The sequence below is a fragment of the Sarcophilus harrisii genome, chromosome 3, assembly GCF_902635505.1.
Source record: "Sarcophilus harrisii chromosome 3, mSarHar1.11, whole genome shotgun sequence".
Classification (NCBI taxonomy): domain Eukaryota; kingdom Metazoa; phylum Chordata; class Mammalia; order Dasyuromorphia; family Dasyuridae; genus Sarcophilus; species Sarcophilus harrisii.
The window spans coordinates 332,132,406-332,156,720 of NC_045428.1; the positions used below are offsets into that span (position 1 = coordinate 332,132,406).

General features: G+C 35.2%; 1 protein-coding gene across 2 annotated transcripts in view; it reads left to right on the forward strand.

Annotated features, from left to right (window-relative positions):
• The window catches only part of CCDC93 (coiled-coil domain containing 93), a 116,759-nt gene that overhangs the window by 28,895 nt on the left and 63,549 nt on the right, over window positions 1–24,315 (forward strand). For both annotated transcript variants that reach the window (XM_031959979.1, XM_003763798.4), the window contains exons 7-11: window positions 6,062–6,162; window positions 12,303–12,339; window positions 14,615–14,701; window positions 15,010–15,060; window positions 16,944–17,030. In XM_031959979.1, coding sequence (XP_031815839.1) covers window positions 6,062–6,162; window positions 12,303–12,339; window positions 14,615–14,701; window positions 15,010–15,060; window positions 16,944–17,030 — 363 coding nt within the window. The remainder of the gene's footprint in view (window positions 1–6,061; window positions 6,163–12,302; window positions 12,340–14,614; window positions 14,702–15,009; window positions 15,061–16,943; window positions 17,031–24,315) is intronic.

Below are 24,315 nucleotides of genomic sequence, written 5' to 3' on the forward strand. Positions count from 1 at the left end.
TTTTTTTCCCTAACTCTATAAAATGATTCTTTGAGAGTTTGATTGGTGTGATACTGAATAAGTAAATTCAGATATAGTTGTCACTTCTATCTTATTGGCTCAGCCTACTCATTACAATGAATCTTTCTCCAGTTGTATAGATTTATCTTTATTTGTGTGAAATGTCTTGCAATATATTTACATAACTCCTGGGTTTGTCTTGACAGGTAGACTCCCAAGTATTTTATAATATCTGTGACTATTTTAAATGGAATTGTTCTTTCTATTTCTTAATGCTGAGTTTTATTGAAAATATATAGTAATGCATAATATTTGTGCATTAAATCTTTTATTAAAGATGTTAACTATTTCAACTAATTTTTTTGTTGATTTTCTAAAGTTCTCTAATTGTACCATTATATCATCTGCAAACAATGTTAGTTTTGTTTTCTCATTGTTTATTTTTTTTTCGTTCAGTTTTTTTTTTTTTTTTTTTTGGGGGGATGCTTTATTTCATAAGCTAGTATTTTTAATGCAGTGTTGAAAAATAGTGCTAATAATGGACATTCTTGCTTCATCTCTGATCTTACTGAGAAGGCTTCTACTTTATCCCCAATTACAGATAATTGTTTTTGGTTTTAGATAGATATAACTTATCATTTAAAAAAGGCTCCATGTATTCCTATGTGTCATAGTTTTTCCCCTCACGGAAATGAGTGCTATATTTTTCTCAAAATCTTTTTCTGCATCTGTTGAGAAAATTATGTTGTTGGATTTTTTTGTTTGTTTGTTTTGGTTATTGATATGGTCAATTATACTGAAATTTTTCCTAATATTGAACCAGCTCTACTTTGCTGGTGTGAATTCCATCTGTTTGTAATATGATTTTGTGATATATTTCTGTAGTCTCCTTGCTTGTATTTCATTTAAAACTTTTGCATTGGTATTCATTAGGGAAATTGGTCTATAGTTTTCTTTCTCCATTTTTGCTTTCCTGGTTTAGGTATTAATATCTGCCATAAAAGGAATTTGGTAGGATTTCTTTCCCTATTTTATCAGATAGTTTATATAGTTTTGGGATTGGATTAATTTTACTTACATATTTGGTAGATTTCACTTGTAAATCCACCTGGTCCTGGGGATTTTTTTCTTAGGGTGCTCATTGATGATTTAAAAAAAATTTTTTTTTAAAGATAGGGTTATTTAAGTATTCTCTTTCCTTTTTTGATAGCCTGGGCAGTTTATATTTTTTGTAAATATTCATCCATGCAGTGTAGGTGGTCAGTTTTACTGACAAATAATTTGGCAAAATAATTGCTGATAATTGCTTTAATTTCATCTTCACTTGATAGTGCATTTACCCTTTTCAGATACTATTAATTTTATTTTCTTCCTTCTTTTTAAAAATTAAATTAACCAATAATTTTATTTATTTATTGGGTTTTTTCCCCACAAACACAGTTCCTAGATTTATTTATTAATACATTACCTTGTGGTTTTTTTTTTTAACTTTCAATTTTATTATTCTCTCCTTTGATTTTCAGGATTTCCATATTAGCATTTAACTACCAATTTTTAATTTGTTCTTTTTTCCAGCTTTTTTCTTAGTTGCATATCCAATTCATTGACCTGTTCTTTCTTTTATTCATGTATGCCTTTAATGGTATAAAATTTACCTAAGTCCTGATAGCCACATTCTGCAAATATTAGAATATTGTCTCGTCATTTTGAAATGAAATTATTGATTGTGTCTCTGATTTATTCTTTGACTCACTCATTCTTTAGTATTAGAATATGTAGTTTCCAATTAATCAATATGTGCTTCCACACCCACATCTGCTTTAGGTCTGCCTCTACCCCTGAATCACAAATCAGTCTTTCTGATTTCCTACATTGTTTTGAGCTTTCAGAGGGTCTCATTCTGACCTTTTGTTGCTATTTTTTTTTGTTGTTGTTGCTACTCCAGAATTTAATTTGAGGTATTATTTTTAAGATATTTGGAAGGGAATACTGGGAGACCTTAGTTCAGTTTTTTCTCTAGTCTGCCATCTTGGCTCTGCTTCCAGAAGACCCTTAGTATCATTCATTTTCTAATTTTTCTTTTCTGTAGACATCTCTAACTCATCTCACTTTTAGCAATGTTAAAATGGTCTTCTCCTTCAAGCTAGAGGAGATTTAGAATTGTCATTTTTTGAGTGATCACTAGTACATTTGCCTTTTTCACATCATCCATGTAGGTACAGTGATCATATTATGCAGTTAGATAATTAAGTCTCAGTCTAATTTTGATAACATAAAATGCCAAATTCATGGGAAACTCCAGACCTGACAGAGATATATCTGGGGACACAGGGAAAGGCAAAAATACTTCCTTTGTCCTCTGAAAACTTACTTTATAATGGGGAAGGCTACATACAATTATCTCTCTCTATTTGTACACATGTATACACACATTTGTATAAACACAAATATATTATACTCATACACAATACAAATGGGAGATAATCAGTAGACATAAAGGGGAGGAAATTAGGGGAAGATGGGTCTAGAAAAGGTAGAATTTGAGCTGAATTTTAGCAGAAACCTTAAAAGCCAAAGGTAGTTAGTGATAAAATCTTTCCTTCCATCCCACCTCTCCCTTCTGCTCCCCTTTCATGTATTATTTTCCCACATTAGATTATAAGCTCTTTGAGGGCAAGAGCTACCTTTCTTTTTTATTCTATTTTTATCTCTAGTATTTAGCACAGAGACTGGGAAATAGTAAATGCTTACTAAATATTTTTTGACTGACTAATATGAGGCTGTCAGAATCACATATAGAGATAATTATTGAACTCACAGAAATTGTGACACCACCAAGTTAAATAGCATAGAAGGAAAATAGAAAAGGGTCCAGGACACAGTCTTAAAGAGGAAGGGAAGGAGGAGAAACCATGGTTTGTGGGCCTGACCTGGATGAAAATTTAACAAGGAAACAGAAGGAGAGTCAGAAGAAAGCAATGTCATGAAAACCTAGAGATGAGGGAATATCCAAGAAAAAAGGATGGTCAGCAGTGTCAAAAGTTGGAGAGAAAGTAAGCAAAGACAGAAAAAGACATTGAAATTGGTGATTAAAAGGTTGCTGATTACTTTGGAGAGAACCGTTTCAGTGGAATGATGAAGTCAGAAACCAGATTGCAGAAGATTTAGAAGCGTCTGAGGGGTAAGGATATGAAGGCACCAGATATGGAAAGCTTTCTCAAGGAGTTTAGCTGTGAAGGGGAGAAGAGATATAGGACATTAGTGAAAGAGGATGGTCAAATCAAGCACACATTTTCTAAGGATGAGTGAATTATAGTCATGTGTGTGAGTATTAAGGACGCTTTTAATAGAGAGAGAGATGGAAGATTTCTGAGAGAGCAAAGATTATAGAAAGTTCAGTCTACTGAAAAAGATAAGATAGGATGGGATCTAGGTTGTATACTGAAGGGTTTTCTTTGGAAAGGAGAACTACCTCCTCCTTGCAGATGGGTGACAGAGGAAAGAGTGGAGGATGCAAAATGTGAAGTAAGGGGTATATAAAGTGGGGCTCTTAGGGAATGACCTCAATTTTTCAAGATATAAGAAACAAGGTCCTTGACTATGAAGCTGGGGGAAGAGGAGTTGTGAGAGTCTTGAGTGGGTATAAAATGATGTGGAACAACGATTGTGGAAATTGGGAATATGAATTGATTAGGGAAGTATAAAAAGATTCCCTTGTTGCAGTAAGAGCCCAATTGATAGTATGTAACATAAATTTATAGTAGTCATGATCAGTAAGTTTTATGATTTTCTCTAGCTCTATTCAAAGTACATGAATAGGAAAAAAGACTATATAGATAGTTGGAGTAATCCAGGGCTGGTATTTGGCAAAGCATAATCAGCAGAAGGATAAGGGGATAAGGGTCTGGATTGGATGACAAATTTTAATAAAGTAAACCTCAAAGGAGAAGCAGAAGAGCCTGCTTATTGATACTGGAAAAGGGAAAGGCAAAAAGGGCCTTTGGGGAACAAGGAATATTCCAGCTCTCTCACTTGCACCAGTGATTCAGGACACATAAGCAAAGCTGTAAAGAGTGGACTAGGTTGCTATGTCATAAGGAGGCATCCAAGTCTCAGTGACTTGTCAGAAAGAATAAAAGGGAAGAAGTAAATTTGTTGGTTATGGAATAGTCCTGTCTTTGTTATATCTGATTCTGTTGCATTGAATGTCAAGCTTTTGGTCTTGGATTTTTGCTCTGTAAATAAGGGGTTGATTTATATGATCTGCAAAGTCCAAAGCTTGCATTATGAGGGAGAAAATAACCACCTGCTCCTTAGGTCGGTAGACCCTGTAGACAAAGACATGAAGAATCTCTTCCATATTCCATTGTGGTAGTTGTTAATAGGGACGATTTATGTGGCAGCCATCTGCCTTTAATAGTCCACAAGGTTACCATATGTGCTATACTAAGGGCACTTCAGCCAGTAGAGTTTACTATTTTGGAAGAGTGAGCAGATCCTGACTATACTAACAGTGGCAAGCTAAGTCACTCCTCCTTATTTCCCATACCATCTATAACCAAAGCTACAGCACAGTACATTAATTTTAAAAGACAAGAAAGAACATCAAAAAATTTCCTTCAAAAATTTAAATATTATAATATGTATTGGACCACCTGTCATCTAGGGAGGGGGTGGAGAGGAGGGGAAAAGTTGGAACAGAAGGTTTTGCAAGAGTCAATGTTGAAAATTTACCCATGCATGTTTTATAAATAAAAAGCTATAATAAAAAATTAATATTAAAAGTTACAGCATTTACCATAGCTTTTCAGAATGACTAATTTTTCCAAGAGTTTTCCAAGGTGACCAAGGAATTTCCTATGAAAACTTTTCTATTTCAAACTTTGTTCTTGGAAATCTTTCTGAAGTGTCTGAATCTTTTTTGCTACCTTTATTAGCAAAGTCTAATGGACATAAGTGAATTTTCTTTTATTCGATGAGGATCTTATAAGGCCTTAATTGATGTTCCTGTATCAGACTGATGGTATAAGATACTAGATACCAAGCCAATTATGGAAGAGATTCTACATAATACCACTCTGTCCCAATGTCTTATAACAAATTTTTTTCCTCCTTGTGATTTGTCTCTTTTCTAAATTTACCTCATTTTTACTTTTACTTTTCATGCTTTATCTTATACTTTCGTTAAATCTGTTTGTGTCATTGGCTTATTAGACTATAAGTTCCATGAAGACAGAAACTGTGAATTATCTAAATATTTTGACCCTCACCCAGCATCTAATTTACAGTTCTGCATACAAAAGAGGTTCAATAAATTGTAGTGGCTAGGTAGCTTGTGGATAGAGCCCTGGAGTCAGGAAGATCCTGAGTTCTGACACTTAATAGCTGTGTGACCCTGGGCAAGTCACTTAATTCCAATTGCTTTGATAAAAACTACAACAAATCTTTGTTGTTTATTGAAGTGAACTATGGACAAGGGACCCTTGATAATTGAGGGTTTTGCTTAGTTGAATTTTGTCTAATTATTAATTAGCCATACATATTTTCCTATATTTCATTCTTGCCTTCATTTTTTCTCTATTAAATTTAAAACTCCTTTAGGGCAGTAACTTTGTAAAATCTTTACTCAGAATCTTTATACTTGCCTCACAGTGAGGCAGCACAAAAGTATCTAATAACAGTATATTGACAAGCAGATGACTAGTGAATTTACGTGATTAGGATTAGATTCCTCAAAACAAAAATCATAGCATTCCATGTCTGATTTGCAAAAAGAATGGGAGGGGAAAAAATAACTTTTGTTTTTTGATTTCTTCCTTCATATGCATGTGATGGTAATAAAATGAGAGTGTCCCCAGCAAAGTGGGTGAACATTTTGTGGCAAACATAGAAAAGGGCATGGTCAAATAGTTATACAGTTTAGAAAGGCATAACAGGTTGTGAACTAATCTTGGGGGTTTCCCACATCTGTGAGATCACAAATCATTCTGGATTGCTGCATTATTATTAAAACTCAGAACTTTTTGTGTTTTACTATTGGATTTTCTGATTGGCTTTTCAGGATGTTTACAAACCACGTCGAAAATACAGGCGTCAGAAGGGAGCTGAGGAGCTGCTAGATGAAGAATCTCGAGTCCATACTACACTTTTGGAATATGGCAGGTAATAAAACTCTGCTTGCTCCTTTAGTAAAAATTTCCAATTGAAGCTTTTCAATTGGAAGCTTGTCATTAAACTGCTCTTTCGTTGGAAGGGTTGGCTGTGTTCTATTACTAGTTTTATATCATGAGATTTCCTAGCATTGGAATTTTTCTTTCTGGTGTCAGATTTTGTATGTGTTTTCTGTGGGTAGGTTCTGTAGTCCTAATGGAGCCAGAGGTTGTAGGATTCATAGTTGAGATTCCTGTTCAAAAATAGAAATCATAAATGTGGAATAACTAATTGTGCCTTTTAAAAAGATTTTTTAAAAAAGATTTTCCCCTCTCCTTAGGGAATGGGTTTGGTTGGTATTTTTAGAGATTCTTGATGCTTTTGAATTTCATGCCTCTATCATTTGGTATTGTACTTCTCTAAGGAGTTGAGAGAAAACAAAAAAAAAAAAAAATCTAGTGATTCTAAATGTACTGCAACATTAAAAAAAAAAAAGTCCAGTTTCTTTTAAGTATTATTTTAAATGCAAAGGAAGAATTAGAAAAGAAAATTTGGCTTTCTCACTATTTTAGAGTTGATGGGTTTTGTTGTTGTTGTTTATTTGTTTTTTTCAGCTAAGTCCTTTAATTCTAGCTGACTGATCTTTAGTTCTCTATAAGATGATTATATGCTTTTACATCTTTCTGTTGACAATAGGTCTTGACCTTCAGTTTCCTTTTGTGCCTTATGTGTGTTTTCTTCCTAGATTTACTGATTTTATATTGTGAGTATTTCTCTTTGGTCTTCTTGATCTGTTTTGGGAACAGTAATGCCTTCCTTTGCAGTCTGCTCTTCCCTAACCTGCGCCTCAGCATGATAATCTGCACTAACAGCTCTCTTTGACTAACATCTCCTGAAGGAATCAGAAGACATATCAGATTGTTCTCCCTGCCAACAAATCTCCCTGGAACAGGGATGAAATTGAACATTATTTTTGTAATTTTCCAGCAGGATTAAAACATTTATTTTCTTAAGGAGTTGCTATTGACACATGGAACCAAATTACTTTGAAGGTAGTTGGCTCGTTTTCCAAGCCATACATGCTTGCTACTCTCATAGTATAATATATTATCCATGTCTGATAGAGAACATTTCATCACTAGTCAACTCTTGTTTATCTTTTTTGTGGACTATCCATGGCAGTCAAACTGGGACTTAAAGCAACTCTATTGCAAATGTGATCTTATAGGTTAGAGGCTTGAAGTTTAGACATTGAATTAGGCAACTAAATTCAAGGCAACCCTGTAAATAGTTAATATTATAAGAAAACAAGGAAGGGCATCTTGCCCAGCACATCCTTCCCCCTTAATGTAGTTTAGTTTCCAAAATCCTGCTATCAGAGCCCTACCTTTGCATTAAGTTAAACTGTTTCTCAGAGTAGACAAAATTACTTATTATCACTTTACAAAGGAAAAGGTTACTTTGCTGTTAGTACTACTGATGCCAAATAATGTAGGGTGCCAACCTTCTAGGCCACAGAGCTGTGCGAGTATCCAGCATCTCCCAGCAATCTCTGCCTTTTTAAAAACTTTAATCCCTGATAGTACAAACCCCAGAAACTACCCATGGAAATCTTGCCAGATGTTAAACGTGACTAAGAAGGAGGAAAACATAGGGCAGGAAGTTTTCATATTCTTTGGAAGAGCTTAAAGTGAGTAAGAACTAATAATCTTGTCTCTGCAGAATTCTAAGCGTGAGATAAGTTGGCCAGTAACTGAAATATTCAGCATATTTTAAGTTATCTTGGAGAATTTGGACCATTCTTTTCATTTTACTTGGGAGAGAGGGGAGGTAGAATTTGTTTATGGACTCATAGGAGTAGGGGGTGGGACTAAGAATTGAGAACGAGCCCTGTGATCTAATTGGGAGTAAGAGCACAAGAATATCAGAAAAGTCCTTCTGTATATTTCCCAGTCTCCAGAAAAATATGACCTTCTCCAGTCATACTGTTGTAAGTAAACTTATTGCTCCTTCTTAGAAATACATTGATAAGCTATTAGATACAGAAGAAAAAATATGCTTTTTGGTATTTAATCCTACATCCTAAGCAAAAGAGATTGCTTGGTAATCTAGGCAACATGTCATTTTGAATAAATAATAAAACAAAAAATAATTTATTTTTATTCCACTTCTTGTTCTGAAATTCTTTTCCTTTCTTCATTACCAATTCAAATTTTAGCCTTCTTGTAAGATTGACTTTTTCCAATAATTCTGCCCTGACTAGCACTCCTTTTCTCTCAACCATCATAGATTTAAAACTAGAAGAGATCTCAGAATCCATCAAACCCCTTTATTTTGTAGGTGAAAAAAACGAGGCCCAGGGAGATTGTGTGTTGCTCAGGGCCACAAAGGTAGAATATGGTAGAGTTAGAGTTCTAACCCTGGCCCACTGGCTCCAAATATAGCACCATTTCTACTGTGCCACATAGCTCTTGGACCCACTAGATAAAAATCTTGATTACCTATTATCGTTAAAGCTCTTCTTTAATATAATGTCTGTTACCTTTCATAGGCCTTTAAATCCCAGCATTTAGATACATGATTTGTTGAATTGGATTTCTTCTATTTCTTTTGTGGTTGTCATAGTACCTGGCAATGAAATTACACATGCTGGATCTTCAGTAAATGCATGGCGAATTAATTAAAATTAAATTACATATTTTATTAATTAGTGTGTCACATCATTTTATTCCTGATTTAACTGTACACACCCTTGCCTCAAGCATAGTGGCATAGAACAATAGAATCTTAAGACTGGCTATGAGACAAAATGAGAAATAATCTCTGCCCTCATGGACTTTAAAGTATACTGTTTACATTTCAGTATTGTTGTTTTTTCCCCTCACTAAAGAATACAGTTTTGATTCCTTGGGATTAGATGTCCCTTATTTTTTCCACCAGGGGTCTTTGTTTTTCTGATAAGGAAAAGGTAGTACTGATGTCACAGAGTTTGCAGACAAGATGCATGAAAATTACAGAGAGAAAGGAGCTGGCACCTCAGTTGAAAATTAAGAGCAAGCTGTTAGCATAAAACAGTATTGAAATTGGGACTTCAGAGAGAGACCAGAAGAGAATGAATGGTTAATGGGCAATAGAGAAGGAAGCAACTGAAGGATGAAAGCAAAATAATAGTGTAGTGGAAACGAATTGGAAGTCAGTTTTACTTTTCTTTATGCAGACAAATGGTAGGATTTACATTATTCTGTTGAAGAATAAGTTGCAGAGTTGTCAACAGAGTACTCATGCTGCATTCTGCACAGGGAATGGGATGGTTAGACCAGTTAGATGCATCAGGCTTTTCTTGGTCTCTGAAAAAAGAGGCTCCAAGTTCTACAGCAGAAAAACAGAGAGAGGGCTGAGGAGGGCAGGAGTTGGGTTACTGTTCCACATGCAGACTGCACTTGGGTCTGTTGGCTTGGTCTAGCTTGTTCTTTGTTAGAAACATCATTAGGTACTTTGAGGAAGGAAATAGAAAGGTAGCCTAGTATTGTGGACTTAGAGGCAATAGACCTGTGTTCAAGTCCTGTGATCTTGGGCTCTCAAGCTCTGTGAATTTTATCAAAGAAACTTGTTATAAATTTCTTCATCTGTAAGTTGGCAGATATTAGTATTTGTATTATGTAAGTCTACTTTATTGTGGTTATAAAGAAAGTGCTTTATAAAGGGCTTTTTAATGTGTCTGCCATAATCTTACTCCTTGTAGGTGTCTTCTCTATGTAGGAAGGGTCATTTCTGATATGTTTTACCTATAATGGATTACTTGCTGTCTAGCTGAGGGAGGGAGTGAGGGGAGGAAGAAAAATATAGGAAAACAAGGTTTTGTGAGGGTGAATGTTGAAAACTGTTCTTGCATGTATTTTGAAAAGAAAAAAAAAGGAAGGGACATTTCTGGAGACTGGAAGCTTGTGTGGGGATCTTTGTTTTAACAGTGATTTTCTAGCCATCTTCACACTACATTCCCCGAATCATTGGTATCATCCTTTTCCTCCTCCCACCAAAACCTGTGCCCATGAATACCAGACTCTGATCTTTTCAGTTCCTATTTATATGTTGTCTTCCCCTTTTAGAATGTGGGAAATCCTTGAAAGGCAACGATTGTCTTGTTTCCTTCCCTCAGTGTTTGGTATAATTTTTTTAAATTTTATTTTTATTTTCAGTTTTAAATCCTTTCTTCCCTCTACTCCTTTTCCCACTGATAATGTAAAAAATAGGATATCCATTATATATATGAAGTATTGTAAAACGTATTTTTGTATTACCCATGCTCTGAAAAAAAAAAAGTAAATGCTATTGTGCAAAATAAATGATGATGGGGATAATTTCAGTAAAACCCGGGAAGACTTCTATAAACTGGTGCAAAGAGTAGTAAGCAGAACCACAAGAAAATCCTATATTCTAACAGCAACACGTAAAAATAACCATGTGTGAAAGATGTAGTGATTCTGATCAATAAAATGATCCATCATAACTCCAAAGAGCTCATGATGTAAAAAGCTATCCTTCCAGACAAATAACTGGAAATAATCAAAGTGTAAACTCCAACAGTGCATTTGTACCAGTTTTTCCACATTTTCTCCAGCATGTATCATTTTTCTTTTCTGTGATGTTAGTCATTTGGATGGGTTACATTAATTTGTTGTACCTCAGAGTTGTATTAATTTGCATTTTTCTTATTATTTATGACTTACAGCATTTTTTCATATGATTATAGATAGCTTTTATTTCTTTCTCTGAAAACTAGCTGTTCATATCCTTTGATCATTTATCAGTTGAAAAAAGACATCTGTTTTTACAAATTTTGTTCAGTTCTCTATATATTTGTGAAATGAGACCTTTATCAGAGAAACTTGCTTTAAATTTTTTTTTCTCCCAGTTTTCTGCTTTTCTTCTAATTTTGGCTGCATTAGTTTTGTTTGTGCAAAAACTTTTTAACTTAACATAATCAAAATTTCTCACTTTACTTTATGTGGAACCTCTCTTATTTGCTCATGAATTCTACCCGTATCCATAGATCAGACAGGTAATTTCTTTCATGTTCCCTTTCATAATTTGTTTGTGTATTACCTTTTATATCTAAACAGTGTACCCATTTTGAGTTTATCTTGGACCTAGACATCATCTTTCTTTTTTTTGGATCTGCATTATTTGTTATATTTAGATCATAAAATCTTGGAGATTATGAACTATTTTTAATTGGCTTTAAATAAAGTGGGTTCTTTTAGTTATATGTTTCTACCTAAACTCAACTTGAAATGTAAGATTAGTTTGTTGTTATGGTTCTTTTTTCTAGCTTTTGCCTAGCATGGATTTTTTTTTTTTTTTTTTAATGCTTGATAGAAATTAAAGTGTATTTGTGCATTTTTCTTAACTTGGGCTTTCCTAAAATAAAACTTAATCACTGGCATGATAGATTAAGTATCATCTCTGAACTGAGAATAGAGTAGAATTTAGAATTATTAAGTTAATCACTAGCATGATAGATTAAGTATCATCTCTGAACTAGAAATTGAGTAGAATATAGAATTAATAAGTTGCACATCACTGTTTGAACACAGAGAATCCCCTCCCCACCCTTCCTTTTTCTGTAAGCTGATTTAGCTTAAAAACTATTATAGATGCTCATTCTTTGTATTCATTGATTTTTGATATGTTTGGGTTGTTTGTTTGTTTTGGTGGTGATTACCATTTTAAGAAAGGCTTGTTCTTTATTCAGATTAGAAAATTAAGAATTTTTCTTCTGCTAGTAGATCAAGTTCTTCTTTCAACAAGAATAGGAATAGGAAGGTCAAAATGTTTCTTCTATTAACATTCAGGAGAAAAGATGTTTGTGTTATTTTGAAGTGTCAACTTTTTTTTAGAAAATCTATCTGGGGTAGCTAATTGGTGCAACGGATAGAGCATCAGCCCTGAAGTCAGGAGAACCTGAGTTCAAATGTGGCCTCAGACACTTAACATTTCCTAGCTATGTGACCCTGGCCAAGTCACTTAACCCTGATTGCCTCAGGGAGGAAAAATATCTAAAGCAAGTTTTTAATAAGTGAAATCACAAAGCAAACATAAATTTTAAAATAATCATTTAACTGATGCCTTTTTTTTTTTTTTTTGACCTATAGGCGATACGGATTAAGTAGACAGAGCAAAACAGAAAAGGTAAGAAATGAAATAGCTACTAATTAAAAACAGAATGCTTTATATTAAATGAAACTGGAGAGAAGATAAAGCAATTTAAAATGATTCATAGACTCATTTCCTTAACATCAGTTGTAGAAGACCTTTATGCCATAGCAGAAGGATAGTTGGCTTTGGAGTCAGAGGACTTGAGTTCAAATCCTAGTCTTGACACTTACTGCTTGTCACTTAATGACTCGGACCTCAGTTTCCTAACTTATAATATGAAGGCATTATACTACAAGTTCTTTCCAGTTCTGAATCTTATAATCTTGGAATCTTTTCATTCCTTTTCTAATTTTTTTTTTAAAGAAAGAAAATAATACATGGCCTTTCTAAGTTTGCCTTTCAAAATTTAAGTAGTGCTTTAAATGCCACAATTAATTCCCAATATGTCTATCCCTCCTCAACCCCTTCCATGAAACAAAGTAGAACTGTTCAATAATTAACCAGTAAGACCAAGCCTGAAAAAAATATTTAATAGTTTACCCATCTAACATTTAATATATTTAACAGTTTACTCTCTTGAATGAGATTATAAAAAAGAAAAAACTTTTAATCATCTCAAGAATAGAATTTTTTATCATCAGTTACTTGTTAAAACATTTACCATGATGGATAGATAGGCCAGAGATTCCTTACTTTTTGTAATAAGCCGTCACTTTGATGTCCACATAACAGTAACTGATATTTATATAATATCTTACTCTTAATTTATTGAAAGAAAGAATCTTTCCTTGCCACAGCCCTATAATGGAAATAATACAGGTAGCACTACCCTGATTTGATCAGTGAGGAAAGATGAGACCTAAAAGGCTAAGTATCTTGCTTGGCTGTCTCACAGCTATTATAAGCAGAATCCATGTTTCCAAGTTACAATTTCAGTGTTCCCTTCCTCAAGAACATGCTGGCTCTGAAGTCTGCATTGGTTAAAGTTGAGTGATAATACTGACAAGCAAGGCCCATTGACTGCTGGCAAGGAAGTCAATCTTGCCATTAAAGTGAAGTGAAAGAGACATATCAGCAGTCTTTAACTCTTCTCTCCTCACTACTTACAGGCAATGCAAATCCACATTGGCCAAAGATTTCCAATATTTTTCTTTTGGGGACCTCTACTTTAGGCCCTTGGAGTACAGAATAAGAATTAGACATAGTCCCTACTCTATTGATAATCTCACTGCAAGGAATTTTTAAAATAGAAATAAAGAAAAAATAATATAAGGGATTAAATAAAATAGTGGCCTTGCATAGTTATTTTACAAAGTAGAGTATACTTTCCTAAAAAAAATTAAAAAAGAATAATCTGTGGTATTTGTTTGCAGATCATTATTTCTTCAAGGCAGGTGGTATAAAGGATAGAGAGCTGATCCTGAAGATTAGAGACTTAGGTTCAAATATTCTTCTGATACATTGGCTGTGTGGGCCATAAGCAAGTGGGCCAGAAACAACAGCCGCAGCAACAACCACAACCACCATCAAAACATTAACTAGGCCAGGAAGAAGGTTACCAACCAGTTGAGAAATAGATTGATGAGTATTTTATTACAGATGTTCCCTTTCTTACAGATGTATCATGATAAAGCTTTTTGTTGTTTTAAAGATTTAATTTCAATTTTGATTAAAGGTTTAAACTTAAAAGTTAAACTCTTAGCAAAATCGGTCAATGTTTCTTAAAAAGCTTGAGAATCACTATTCTAGGGTGTATTCTAGTATTGAGATGATAAAGGGATTAATCCTTTTGGTCATTGCCCCCAGTGCTACTTGTCTTTTCCTGCCCATGAACTTCCCTTCTGCCTCTTTGGCAGATCTCAAAACCTCATTCTCTACTCATCTTCATATTCTTCCGTCAAGAACCGTTGACCCAAAAGTGATTTCTCACTCTTCTGAGTTCCTGTGGCAGTGATTTTCTCTAAGGCTCCTCTGATATTTAATCAGTTACTATTTTGACAATCCCTGTCCTCAAAGAAGCTTATATTTTCTTGTAGTGTCATTTGTGTCTTTCTCTCTTTTATGCCTTCATCGTGTTCTGATCAGTCAAAAGTCATTATCAAATTCTTGTTACATGTGAGATATCTCATTGTACAGACATGTTCAGAAATAGAGGCACTTTAAGTAGCTTATGGTGGATTTGGGGAGATGTAGGGAATAGAGAATTAGCAATATAGGGCAATATTTGTTTTCAAATGAATTATGACTTTTTTTTTTTTTTAACAACCCATACTCTGGCACTAACAGATCTTGCTTATGATTTTCACAGACTGAGGACAAGAAAGTGGTGTTGCCTTCTGGGTTCTCAGGGTCAGGAAAATCCCTTGACGAAGATGAGCTTCAAGCTGCCGAAGAGGTGTGTGGCCCATGTAGAAAGAAAGCTTAGGGTTGAATTTGAGCCAGCGTGGAAGAAATTTGACTTTCATCTCTAGCTTTCTAAAATGGTTAGTCCCTTCCTGTAGCCAGAAGGTGCAAGGTGGTCATTTCATTATAGTCATAATTCCAAATTAGCTCATTTTACATCATTAAAAAATTGAATTGACCAAAGGGGGAAAAAATTCCCAAATTTCATCCTAAAGAGTCACTTTGCATTCTTCAAGTGTAATAGTTTAGTTTTAAAAATTAATGGTTTGCTCACTTTTTCTGTCGTTTTTCTTTCATCAGCGCCATATTGAAACCCTGATGACTAAAATGGCTGCTATGGCAACAGAAGAGGTAAGTCATAATAGGAATGTTTTGGTACTTCTTGTGGTTCAGGGAATAGCATATCTCTATCTCTTCATGAACTTACTTTTATAAAAGTGTGTCTTATATCCCCCAGCACCTTATTTTTTCATATTTTTCTATTACCTTAGTGGCCTTGCTTATTGAAGAAACATTATGAATTTCTATTTCCATTCAGTAGCAATGCCTGTTGTAAAAGGTGTGATGTGATGAAAAAAATAACTTTTTATGTTATTTTCAGTGCTGCTGTATATCTGAAGTGATATTTGTAGACTAGGAGTCCCACCTATGACAACCCCATATACCTGTGTCAGAAGAGTAATGAAGTTTTTTACCCTTTCATTTTTGTTGTAAAGTGTTTGTTTAAAAGGCATGCATCCATACATATACATATACATATATATGTATTCGTGTGTGTATTTAAATATAGTGCTTTAGATTTGCAAAATCTTTATATGTTTCCTAATTTGGTCCTGACAACATCTCTGTGAGGGAGGTTCTATTATTTCCCCTATTTACAGATCAAAAAACTGAGAATCTGAGGTTAAGTGACTTGCCCAGAATCCTACAGCTATTAAGGGTCTGAAACAGACAGGATTTGAACTCATATCTTCCTAACCCCCATGTTGAGAGCTCTATTCACTATTCCACACTAATTTCTTTCTTAATCTAAAGTGAATCATTTCTTTTACTGCTTTTTTTTTTTCTTCTCAAAACCAAAATTCCTTCCCTATTTCTGCCTAAGTAGTATTGCATTTGTAAACATTTTACAGATGTGGAAATTGAGGCCCAGAATTGAAAAATATCTTGATTAAAGTCACACAGCAAGTAAGAAGCAGAGCTTGGCCCAAATCTCAGAGTCTCTGAGGCCATTGTCAATAACTTTTATTTTTCTTCTTCTTTCTCTCTCTCTCTCTCTCTCTCTCTCTCTCTCCCTCTCTCTCACACACACACACACACATTTATATATAGATAGATAGGTTTATATATCTATCCAAATTCAATTATGCACATATATACATGTCTATATATGTATGCTCATGTAAATATATATTTTCTCTTCTGCTGCTCTTTATCCCTCCTATCACCCTGCCTTCTGTTTTCCATTCTCTTTGTTTTTTCTCCCAAAATATATGTCTTCCAGCAACCATTCTCAGGTTTGATACTATGGGACATAGAAAGAACACAGTATTTGTTAGAGGATCTGTCACTTATCACTGGTGTGACCTTGAGCCCTCTCAGGCCTCAGTTTCCCCATCTGTAAAATGGATCATTTTGGACACAATGATCTCTGAGGTCACTTTCAGCTATAAAAGCTTTCTGTTTAGCTTCATGGATAGCCCTTAAGGTGAGAGGTTGTTTAGTCTGGATCTTTTCTTTCCAGGGAGAAACTAGTGTGGCTTATTAAGAGTTCCAACCTGGGGCTTAGGAGGATCTGGGTTTAAAACTTTAACTAGCTTGGGAAGTCTTTGACCTCTTCCAAACCTCAGTTTCCTTGCTTGTAAATTAGGGGTAATAATTCACTTCACATGGTTGTTGTGAGATTCAAGTAAAATAACAAACTTACATTGATTTTTTAAAAGTGTTTTAAAGTGCTCTATAAATGTTTAACCATGATAATGATGATGAACAACTTGAAATACAAAAAGTAGTGGGAGGTGTTTGTTAAGTTGTTCATCTGGATACATGTTGGGATTATTTATTTACTGGGTTCCTGACTTTAAATTGAGTGATAAATAGGAGCATGGATAGAATTATTTCCTGGGCTAAACAAAAAGATCTTAACATGCCTTTGCAAGGAAAATTCAGAGAGCTCAGTCATTATCATGCTGTGAAAGCTGCTTCTAAAATAATGCTTCTTGCTGCGATTCCAGAGCCGACTGACTGCAAGTGCAGTAGGCCAGATTGTGGGGCTTCGCTCCGAGGAGATCAAGCAGATTGTCTCAGAATACGCTGAGAAGGTACGTGGGGAAGGTGGGGTATTAAGGGGGAGGTGTGAGTGGAGATCTTTTCTCAGGTAAGTAACACCCAGAGGTGTTGTTTATCTCACCAGCTGCGATTGGGGCTGAGCTGTGATTCATTAACCTCAGTTGTCAAAAACAAATAAACCATGTCTTGCCATGCAGAGCAATGAGGTTTTGCTGATTAGCTAAATTAATTTTGTTCTTTAGCGGCTGTGTTTATAGAAATACGCAAAGAAAACCTGTCTCTCTGAGCAATTAATCCATATGATAAATCGCTGCCTGCCGTGAATTCTGAGCCTTTGTCCTCCTCTACCAGGCTCCTTGTAGCCGTGTTTGGTCTTGGTTTGGTGACAGTGGTGAGGAATGGAACCTTGCCACTAAGGAGATAAACTCCATAACTCAGCTGAGCCCATGGCAAGATTTCTTCCGCTACTTTATTAAAAAGGCATGGAAAGAACAAAAACCCAAGAGTCATATTTCAACGTTAGATTTCTTGTGTTCTAAGAATAGGCAACAGGACCTTGAATGTCTCAGGGGGAGACAGTGATTAATCACCTTGCACACAACTGATTCCAGTCAGGCTGAGATTATGGCATGTCTAAAATCAGATATACAGGGCAGTGCACTGCATTCTCCCCTGCACGGGCAATTTGTCCTTTCTGACCCAAACACACACTCAGTCAACAAGCATTTACCAACCTCTTACTTTGTCCTAGTCACTGCTCTAAAAAAAAAAAAAAAAAGTCCTGGGGAGGTAAAGGCAAAAGGAAGTAGCTCCTGCCTTCAGGGACCCTGCATTCTAAAGGAGAACACTACAGCCTCTCTCTCTCTCACACACACACACACACTCTCACATTCATACACACAAACACACACTTATACATACACATATAAACATACATATACACAGACACACTTAAACTTATGTTTGTTCCCATACATACACTCACACTCATACATACACCCTCACACACTCTCCACTCACACACACACACTCACACATTTTCACACATACTCTCCACTCACACACACACACACTCACACTCATACTCTTACACACACTCGTACACACACATCCTCACATACGCTCTCCATTCAAACATACACACACTCACACTCTCCACTCACACTCACACACTCTGCACTCAAACACACTTAACTCACATACACTCATATATACTCACACACATAACATACACTCTCACAGTCATACACACATACATTATATCTTCTAACTTTCTCTCCCTTTTCCTGAACTATAAGAAGTTTTGGGCAGAGAGAACTGGGACAGAGAACAGAATTCCCACGGTAGTGATTTCAGGAGACCTGCTTTTGTTATCCATGAAGTGAGAAGATAGCTCAGGAATGCTTCTCTGTGATCATGATCAGAAAATAGCATAAATGCCACTTGGATTGAATTTTAGTACAGTGCTGGTAAATCTTTCTTGGGTCCCAAGAAACTTCTTCTGGAATGGCACTAACTTCTTTTCATGTCACTGTATCTTTGGACTCTGGATGTTCTGAGATGAAAACATATTTCTTTCTTCTCAAAGAGGAGTTATTCATCTTCATGCCCTGAATCCCTTTGGCAGATTGATGAAGCCTATGGATAAACCTCGGAATATGTTTTTAAATGCATAAACTGCATAGGATTACAAAGGAAACCAGGTATATTGAAATATATCTATCACAATGTTCCCAGGTTAAAAACATAAGAAATATCTTGCCTTAATTCCTCTCTTGTGAATCTGGGAAACATAGATCTATGTTTGTAAACTGAGAAGGTTCATTTGTATTTTCAAAAAAACACTGATTATATGTCCTGTTTTATTGACCTAATTAAAATTTCAAGTTATCTTAAAGGAAAAATTGAAGAGCTTTGAGGTAGCCCTTAGAATTGTTAGGTAGATTCTTACTTAATTAAATGACAAGTCCCAAAAAGTAATCATGAATGGCTTAATGTTGACCTGAAGGGAGATTTATAGTATAGTGATCCATGACCAATCCCTTGTGCTTTTTAATAGTTTTATCAGTAGCTGAGTTGTATGTATAAATAGCCTGGTTCTTAGAAATGACACAGAGGAAAGAGGAATAATCTACACACTTAAGGTAGAGGCCACAACCAAAAGAGTCTTAATAAGCTAAATACCAGATCAAATCAAATAAGACGGATTTAAATAAAAATAAATGTAAATGTTTACTTAGGGTCAAAAAAGTCAATGTCAGAATTAGACAATGGGTTAGAGAACATGGTTACATAATGATTCATTTGAAAAACATTTGGGGATTTTTAACACACTGCTAACTCAGTGTCACTAAATAGCATTGCTCTTGTCCTTATCTAAACCTCTGATATCAGTGTGATGAACTCCACTCATACAGTTCTACAGCTTCTCTGAAACTTAAAAAACTGATGAGTAATTTGTACCTAATCATAAAGTTAGCATGGATCAGAGGAAGACTTAAAGCTAGGTCTTCTTAACTCCAAGGCCACTATGTTGCCTCATCAATTTGATGTGTTAGCTAAAGAAAAGCTGATGTAATCTCAGATTGCCTTAAGAGGAGCTTACTGTACAGAAGAAGGAATGAAATAATTCCATTTTACTGTGGATGTTGATCATCTGGAGAGTGTCTAGAGGACAATGAACAGCATGGTGATATGTTTGAAATTTTGTCTTCTGAGCCAAAGTAATCAAGGAAATGTGCTACAATGGAACTGTCATTAGCTTTGGTGTTGTGGCACATAGATTTGAGTCCAGTTCTACCATTTGCTACCTGTGTGATTTTAAGCTTGTAACTTCTCTATGCCATTGTTGACCCATTATAAAATGAGGACTGGATGGCCTTTGAGCGTCCAGTTTGAAATCTATGATTCTATGCACTAAGGATGTTTAGTTTTGAAAAGTGAAGATCTGAGAAATAAAACCTGTGTACAAATAGTGGAAGGGTTGTCCTGTGAGGAGAGAATTAAACTGTTTAGCTTCCTTTTAGAGAGCAGACAACTGGGGGGAGGTGAGAAAGCTCCCTAAATTTAAATATGACTTGTAGGGAAAGTTACTGAGATACAGAATAGAATATGAAGTTTTAGTTCCCTCACTTGAGATCTCCATACAAAGACTAGGTAACTGGTGGTAGTAAATTTTAAATAAGGGATCCTTGGAAAGCAAGTATTAAGTACCTACTACATCTCAAGCACTAAGCCAAGTGCTAGGAATAAAAAAAAAAAGAAGGGCAAATTTCACTAAACAGTCCTTTCCAACTGTGTATTGTGTTCTTAGCATTGTGCTGGCACATATTAGGTACTTCACAAATGTTTATTGATTCACAAATATTTGTTGTATATAAACCAGTGTGCTGATGGATTCACAAAGTTTATATGAACAATAAGAAAGTATTTAAGCATTTACCATCTGCTAAAAAGTGGCCATATAGAAGCAAATTTTTGTTTAATCGTTTTTTAGTCATTTCTAATTTTTTGTGACCTCTTTCTAGGTTTTTTTTTTTTTTTTTGTTAAAGATACTGTTTCCTTCTCCAACTCATTTTACAGATGAAGAACCTGAGGGAAACAGGATTAAGTGACTTCCTCAGGAGCTTGTAAATATCTGAGATCAAATTTGAATTCAGGGAGATATGTTTTTCTGACTGCAGGTCCTACCTTCTATCCAGCTCCCCATAGATATAAATACAAATATATATATATATATATATATATATATATATATATATATATAAAAACAATCCTTCCTCTCAATGAATTTTAATTCTATTAGGAGAAACATCATGCACACATATATAAATGTATAGGGAACAAATACAAGGTGGTTTTTTTTTTTTAATCAGGGATAACACTACTTTGGGGAGATATGGAAAGACTTTGTTGTAGAGAGGTTGTTTGTGCTTTCTTAAAGGAAGTGAGGGATTCTGTGCCTCAGAGGGGAAGAGGGATCCATTCTAGGCAAAAGAAGTTGCCAGTACAGATGCAGAGAGATGGAGATGTAGAACCCTGTGATGTGAACAGAGGGAGGACTTCTTTCCTTAGGTCATAGAATCTAGGAAGGAGAAACTGGAAAGGTAGTTTGGGGCCAGGTTATAAAGAGATTTAAAAAGCAAAATGCTGTGTTTTATGTTATCCTGAAAGTAATAGGGAGCCATTGAAACTTAGTAAGTAGGAGAGTAGTATGGTAAGATCTGCACTTAAGGAAAATCACTTTGGCAGCTTTATTATGGAAGATAGATTGAAGTAGGGAAAGACGTGAGGCAGGGAGATCATTTGGGACAGTAGTGCCATAGAGTAGGTGAAAGGTAGTGAGAGCAAGAATTGACATCTTTGGATATGTGGAGAGAGAAAGTGGGGGGCAGAAACAGAGACAGAAAGAAAAGGAGGAGGAGGGAAAAAGAGAGGGGGAGAAAAAGAGAGACAGAGACAAAGAGACACAGAGAGATAAACAGAAAGACATACAGAGAGAGACAGAGATACAGACACAGAGAGGGAAGAGAAAAGGGAGGAGGAGGAAAAAAGAGGGAGAAAAAGAGAGACTGACAGATACAGAGACAGAGGGGAAGAGAAAAGGAGGAGGAGGAGGAGGAAGAGGAAGAAAAAAGAGGGGAATTTTGAAGAAGACGACAAGGTTATACATTTGAGAGACTGAAAGCAGTGATCCTCTCAACAGACATAAGGAAGTTTGATACAGACTTGGTTTTTAGGGGAAAGATGCATATTTCTCTTTCGAATATATTAAGTTTACAATGTCTGTAGGTATTCTAGCTTTCAGTATATATTAGGCAGCTGGCCATGTGGTACTGAAGCTCAGAAGAGAGACTGGAGCGGTGAATCATTTACACAGAGGTGATAGCTAAACCCATGGGAGAGGATGTTGACAGCAGGAAAAAGTTCAGAAAGAGAAGAAAAGAGAGTCCATGACACACTCACAGGAGTTCCAAAGAATGGGAATTAGTTGGTTTAAGGGTTTTAAAGAGATCCGTGATGATGTTTTTTTCTATAGGATGTTAGGAAATTGAGTTATAATGGGTCAAGAAAAGATGGCAATAAAAAAATATAGGAGGCAGCAAGTATACTCAGCTGAATTGAGGGTGTTCCAGGGGAAATTTGGATAAGAAGTAGAGTTAGATTGATTATTGTTGGTTGAAGATCTTATATGTTGCTGTCTCTCCCAAACCCTCCATAGTGTATTTAGTAGATGTTAAAAAAATTTTTTTTTCTGGAAAACATAGTAAATTACACTTGTTCTTCTCATTATGGGGGACCTCCTGTTGTGGATTGCTGCATCCTCTGTCAGACACTGTTCTTGATCAGTATTATTTACCTATTTTTCTTTGTTGCAGTAGAGAGTTTGATATTGTTAGAAGTATATATTGAAAAATTATTGTCGTGAAAAAAAGATATTAAGACGAGAAAAATAATATTTATTTATTTATTGACTTTTTCAGCCTAGGGAAAATTTGGACATGGGTAAGTATTGAAAGAACAGTTGAAGGTGAAGTAAGATGAATGTGGTAATGAGGCCCCTTTGGATGTGGAAGAAGGAAGGAGGAGGATGTTAAAAGAGTGAGTGATGTTGAAGTTAAATTTTGATACAGCATGAAAGGTTGAGTTATTGACCTGACACCATGGAAAGGGAGGATGATAATTGGCTAGTATTTTTGACCTTCCCAAGATTTAAACAGGTCCCAGAGTGGAGATGGTAAATTTTGCCTGTCTCACCAAACCCCTTTTTATTAATGTGTTTCATTTCTGTCTTAGTTAGACAGATCATTTAGAAGAGTAGAGAAATTAGATTACTGTATTTTTTTTTTTCATTTCCACTTTGTCTCTGTAATTGTTTTAGCAGCTGACTGTAGTCCACACACTCCAGGAGGAGGAGGAAGCTCCCTCCAGCTATAATAAACAAGGAGCATCTGTGTCTTTGGGCCAAAATTTTCTGACAGAAAACAACTATGTGCAAAAGGGAATAGTGGAAGAGAAGGAATCAAAAAAAGAGTAAGAAAAGATAATACATTGGAGGCAGCATCATATACCATTGAATTGGCTTCTTTATATAAAGCTCATTTTCTTATTTAGTTTTTAAGATAATTAGTTTACTAATTGCTAAAAGCTCTGAGTCCCTCTACTTTCCATGAATCTGAATTAGTCTTCCCATTCTGTTTCTTCTCTTTAATGTCAAATCATGTCTCTCTCTTACCTGAGAATTCATTTCAAATCTTAAGTACCCCTTCTTTTCTTTCTGGACTATTTTATCTCAGTACAGTAACTTAGACCACCCTGATATACTTACTTACTACTTCTCCTTCCTTCAGGGAAGCTGTCTTTTTTGCTTATCCTAGATCCTCATTTTTTTTTTTTTGTTTCTGCCTCTTCCCTTAATAACTTGACCCTGACTTCTGATTATTCCTTTTGTTTGATGTGCATTGGGCTTTCTTGACCCTGATCTGTCCCTTCCTTCTGATTAACAAGGCTATTAGGGCTTAGTCACCCAGTCTCCTTGTGGACAAAAATGATGTATTATAAACTGGTTAAATAAGTGTTGAGGATATGTAGTAGAGAAGAGAACAAAGTAGTAAATTTGGAAAGGGGACTAGTGCTAAATCTTCTCACCAAGGTGAGATTTTTTTTTTTTAATAATCCTTAACCATTTATAGAATTCATAGAGAATTTGAGAAAATGATTTATTTCTACCTTGAGGGTATTACAGTTTTTATTATGTCCTAGGGCTAAACTAAAAGAGGACCCTGAGAGTTCACCTAATCTAATCCCAATTTAGTTAGATTTACTGACTTTGATAGTATAGCAGACCTTAAGAAAAGTAGGCATTCATAACCTTTTTGTGTTAGAAATACAAAGTAGAACCCTTTGACTGTCTAGTCTGGTGAAGCTTATGGTCCTCTTCTCTATAAGCATAATCGTTGCTGATATTCATGACTAAAAGAAATGTTAAATACAATTTAGAGAGTTCTGAAAATAAAGATGTGATTTTTTTTTTTTTTGATCCAAGTACATGGATCCCCAGAAGTACACTGGAGGTTTATGGACTCCAGGTTAAGAACTTCTGTATTTGATGCCTACAAGTAAAGATGGAAGTTGAGGCACATACAGGATGGAAATCACAGGTTATCCTTCAAAATATTCTAAATTGTGGTGTTCCCAGAACAGATTTCACTAAAGATAATTACTTAATGAGGAGAAAGGCACCATTTGAATTTTGGGGGAGAGGAGGAGGGAGAATCTCTTAAAGGGAATAGATTTGAGATTGTTCAGAAAAATAA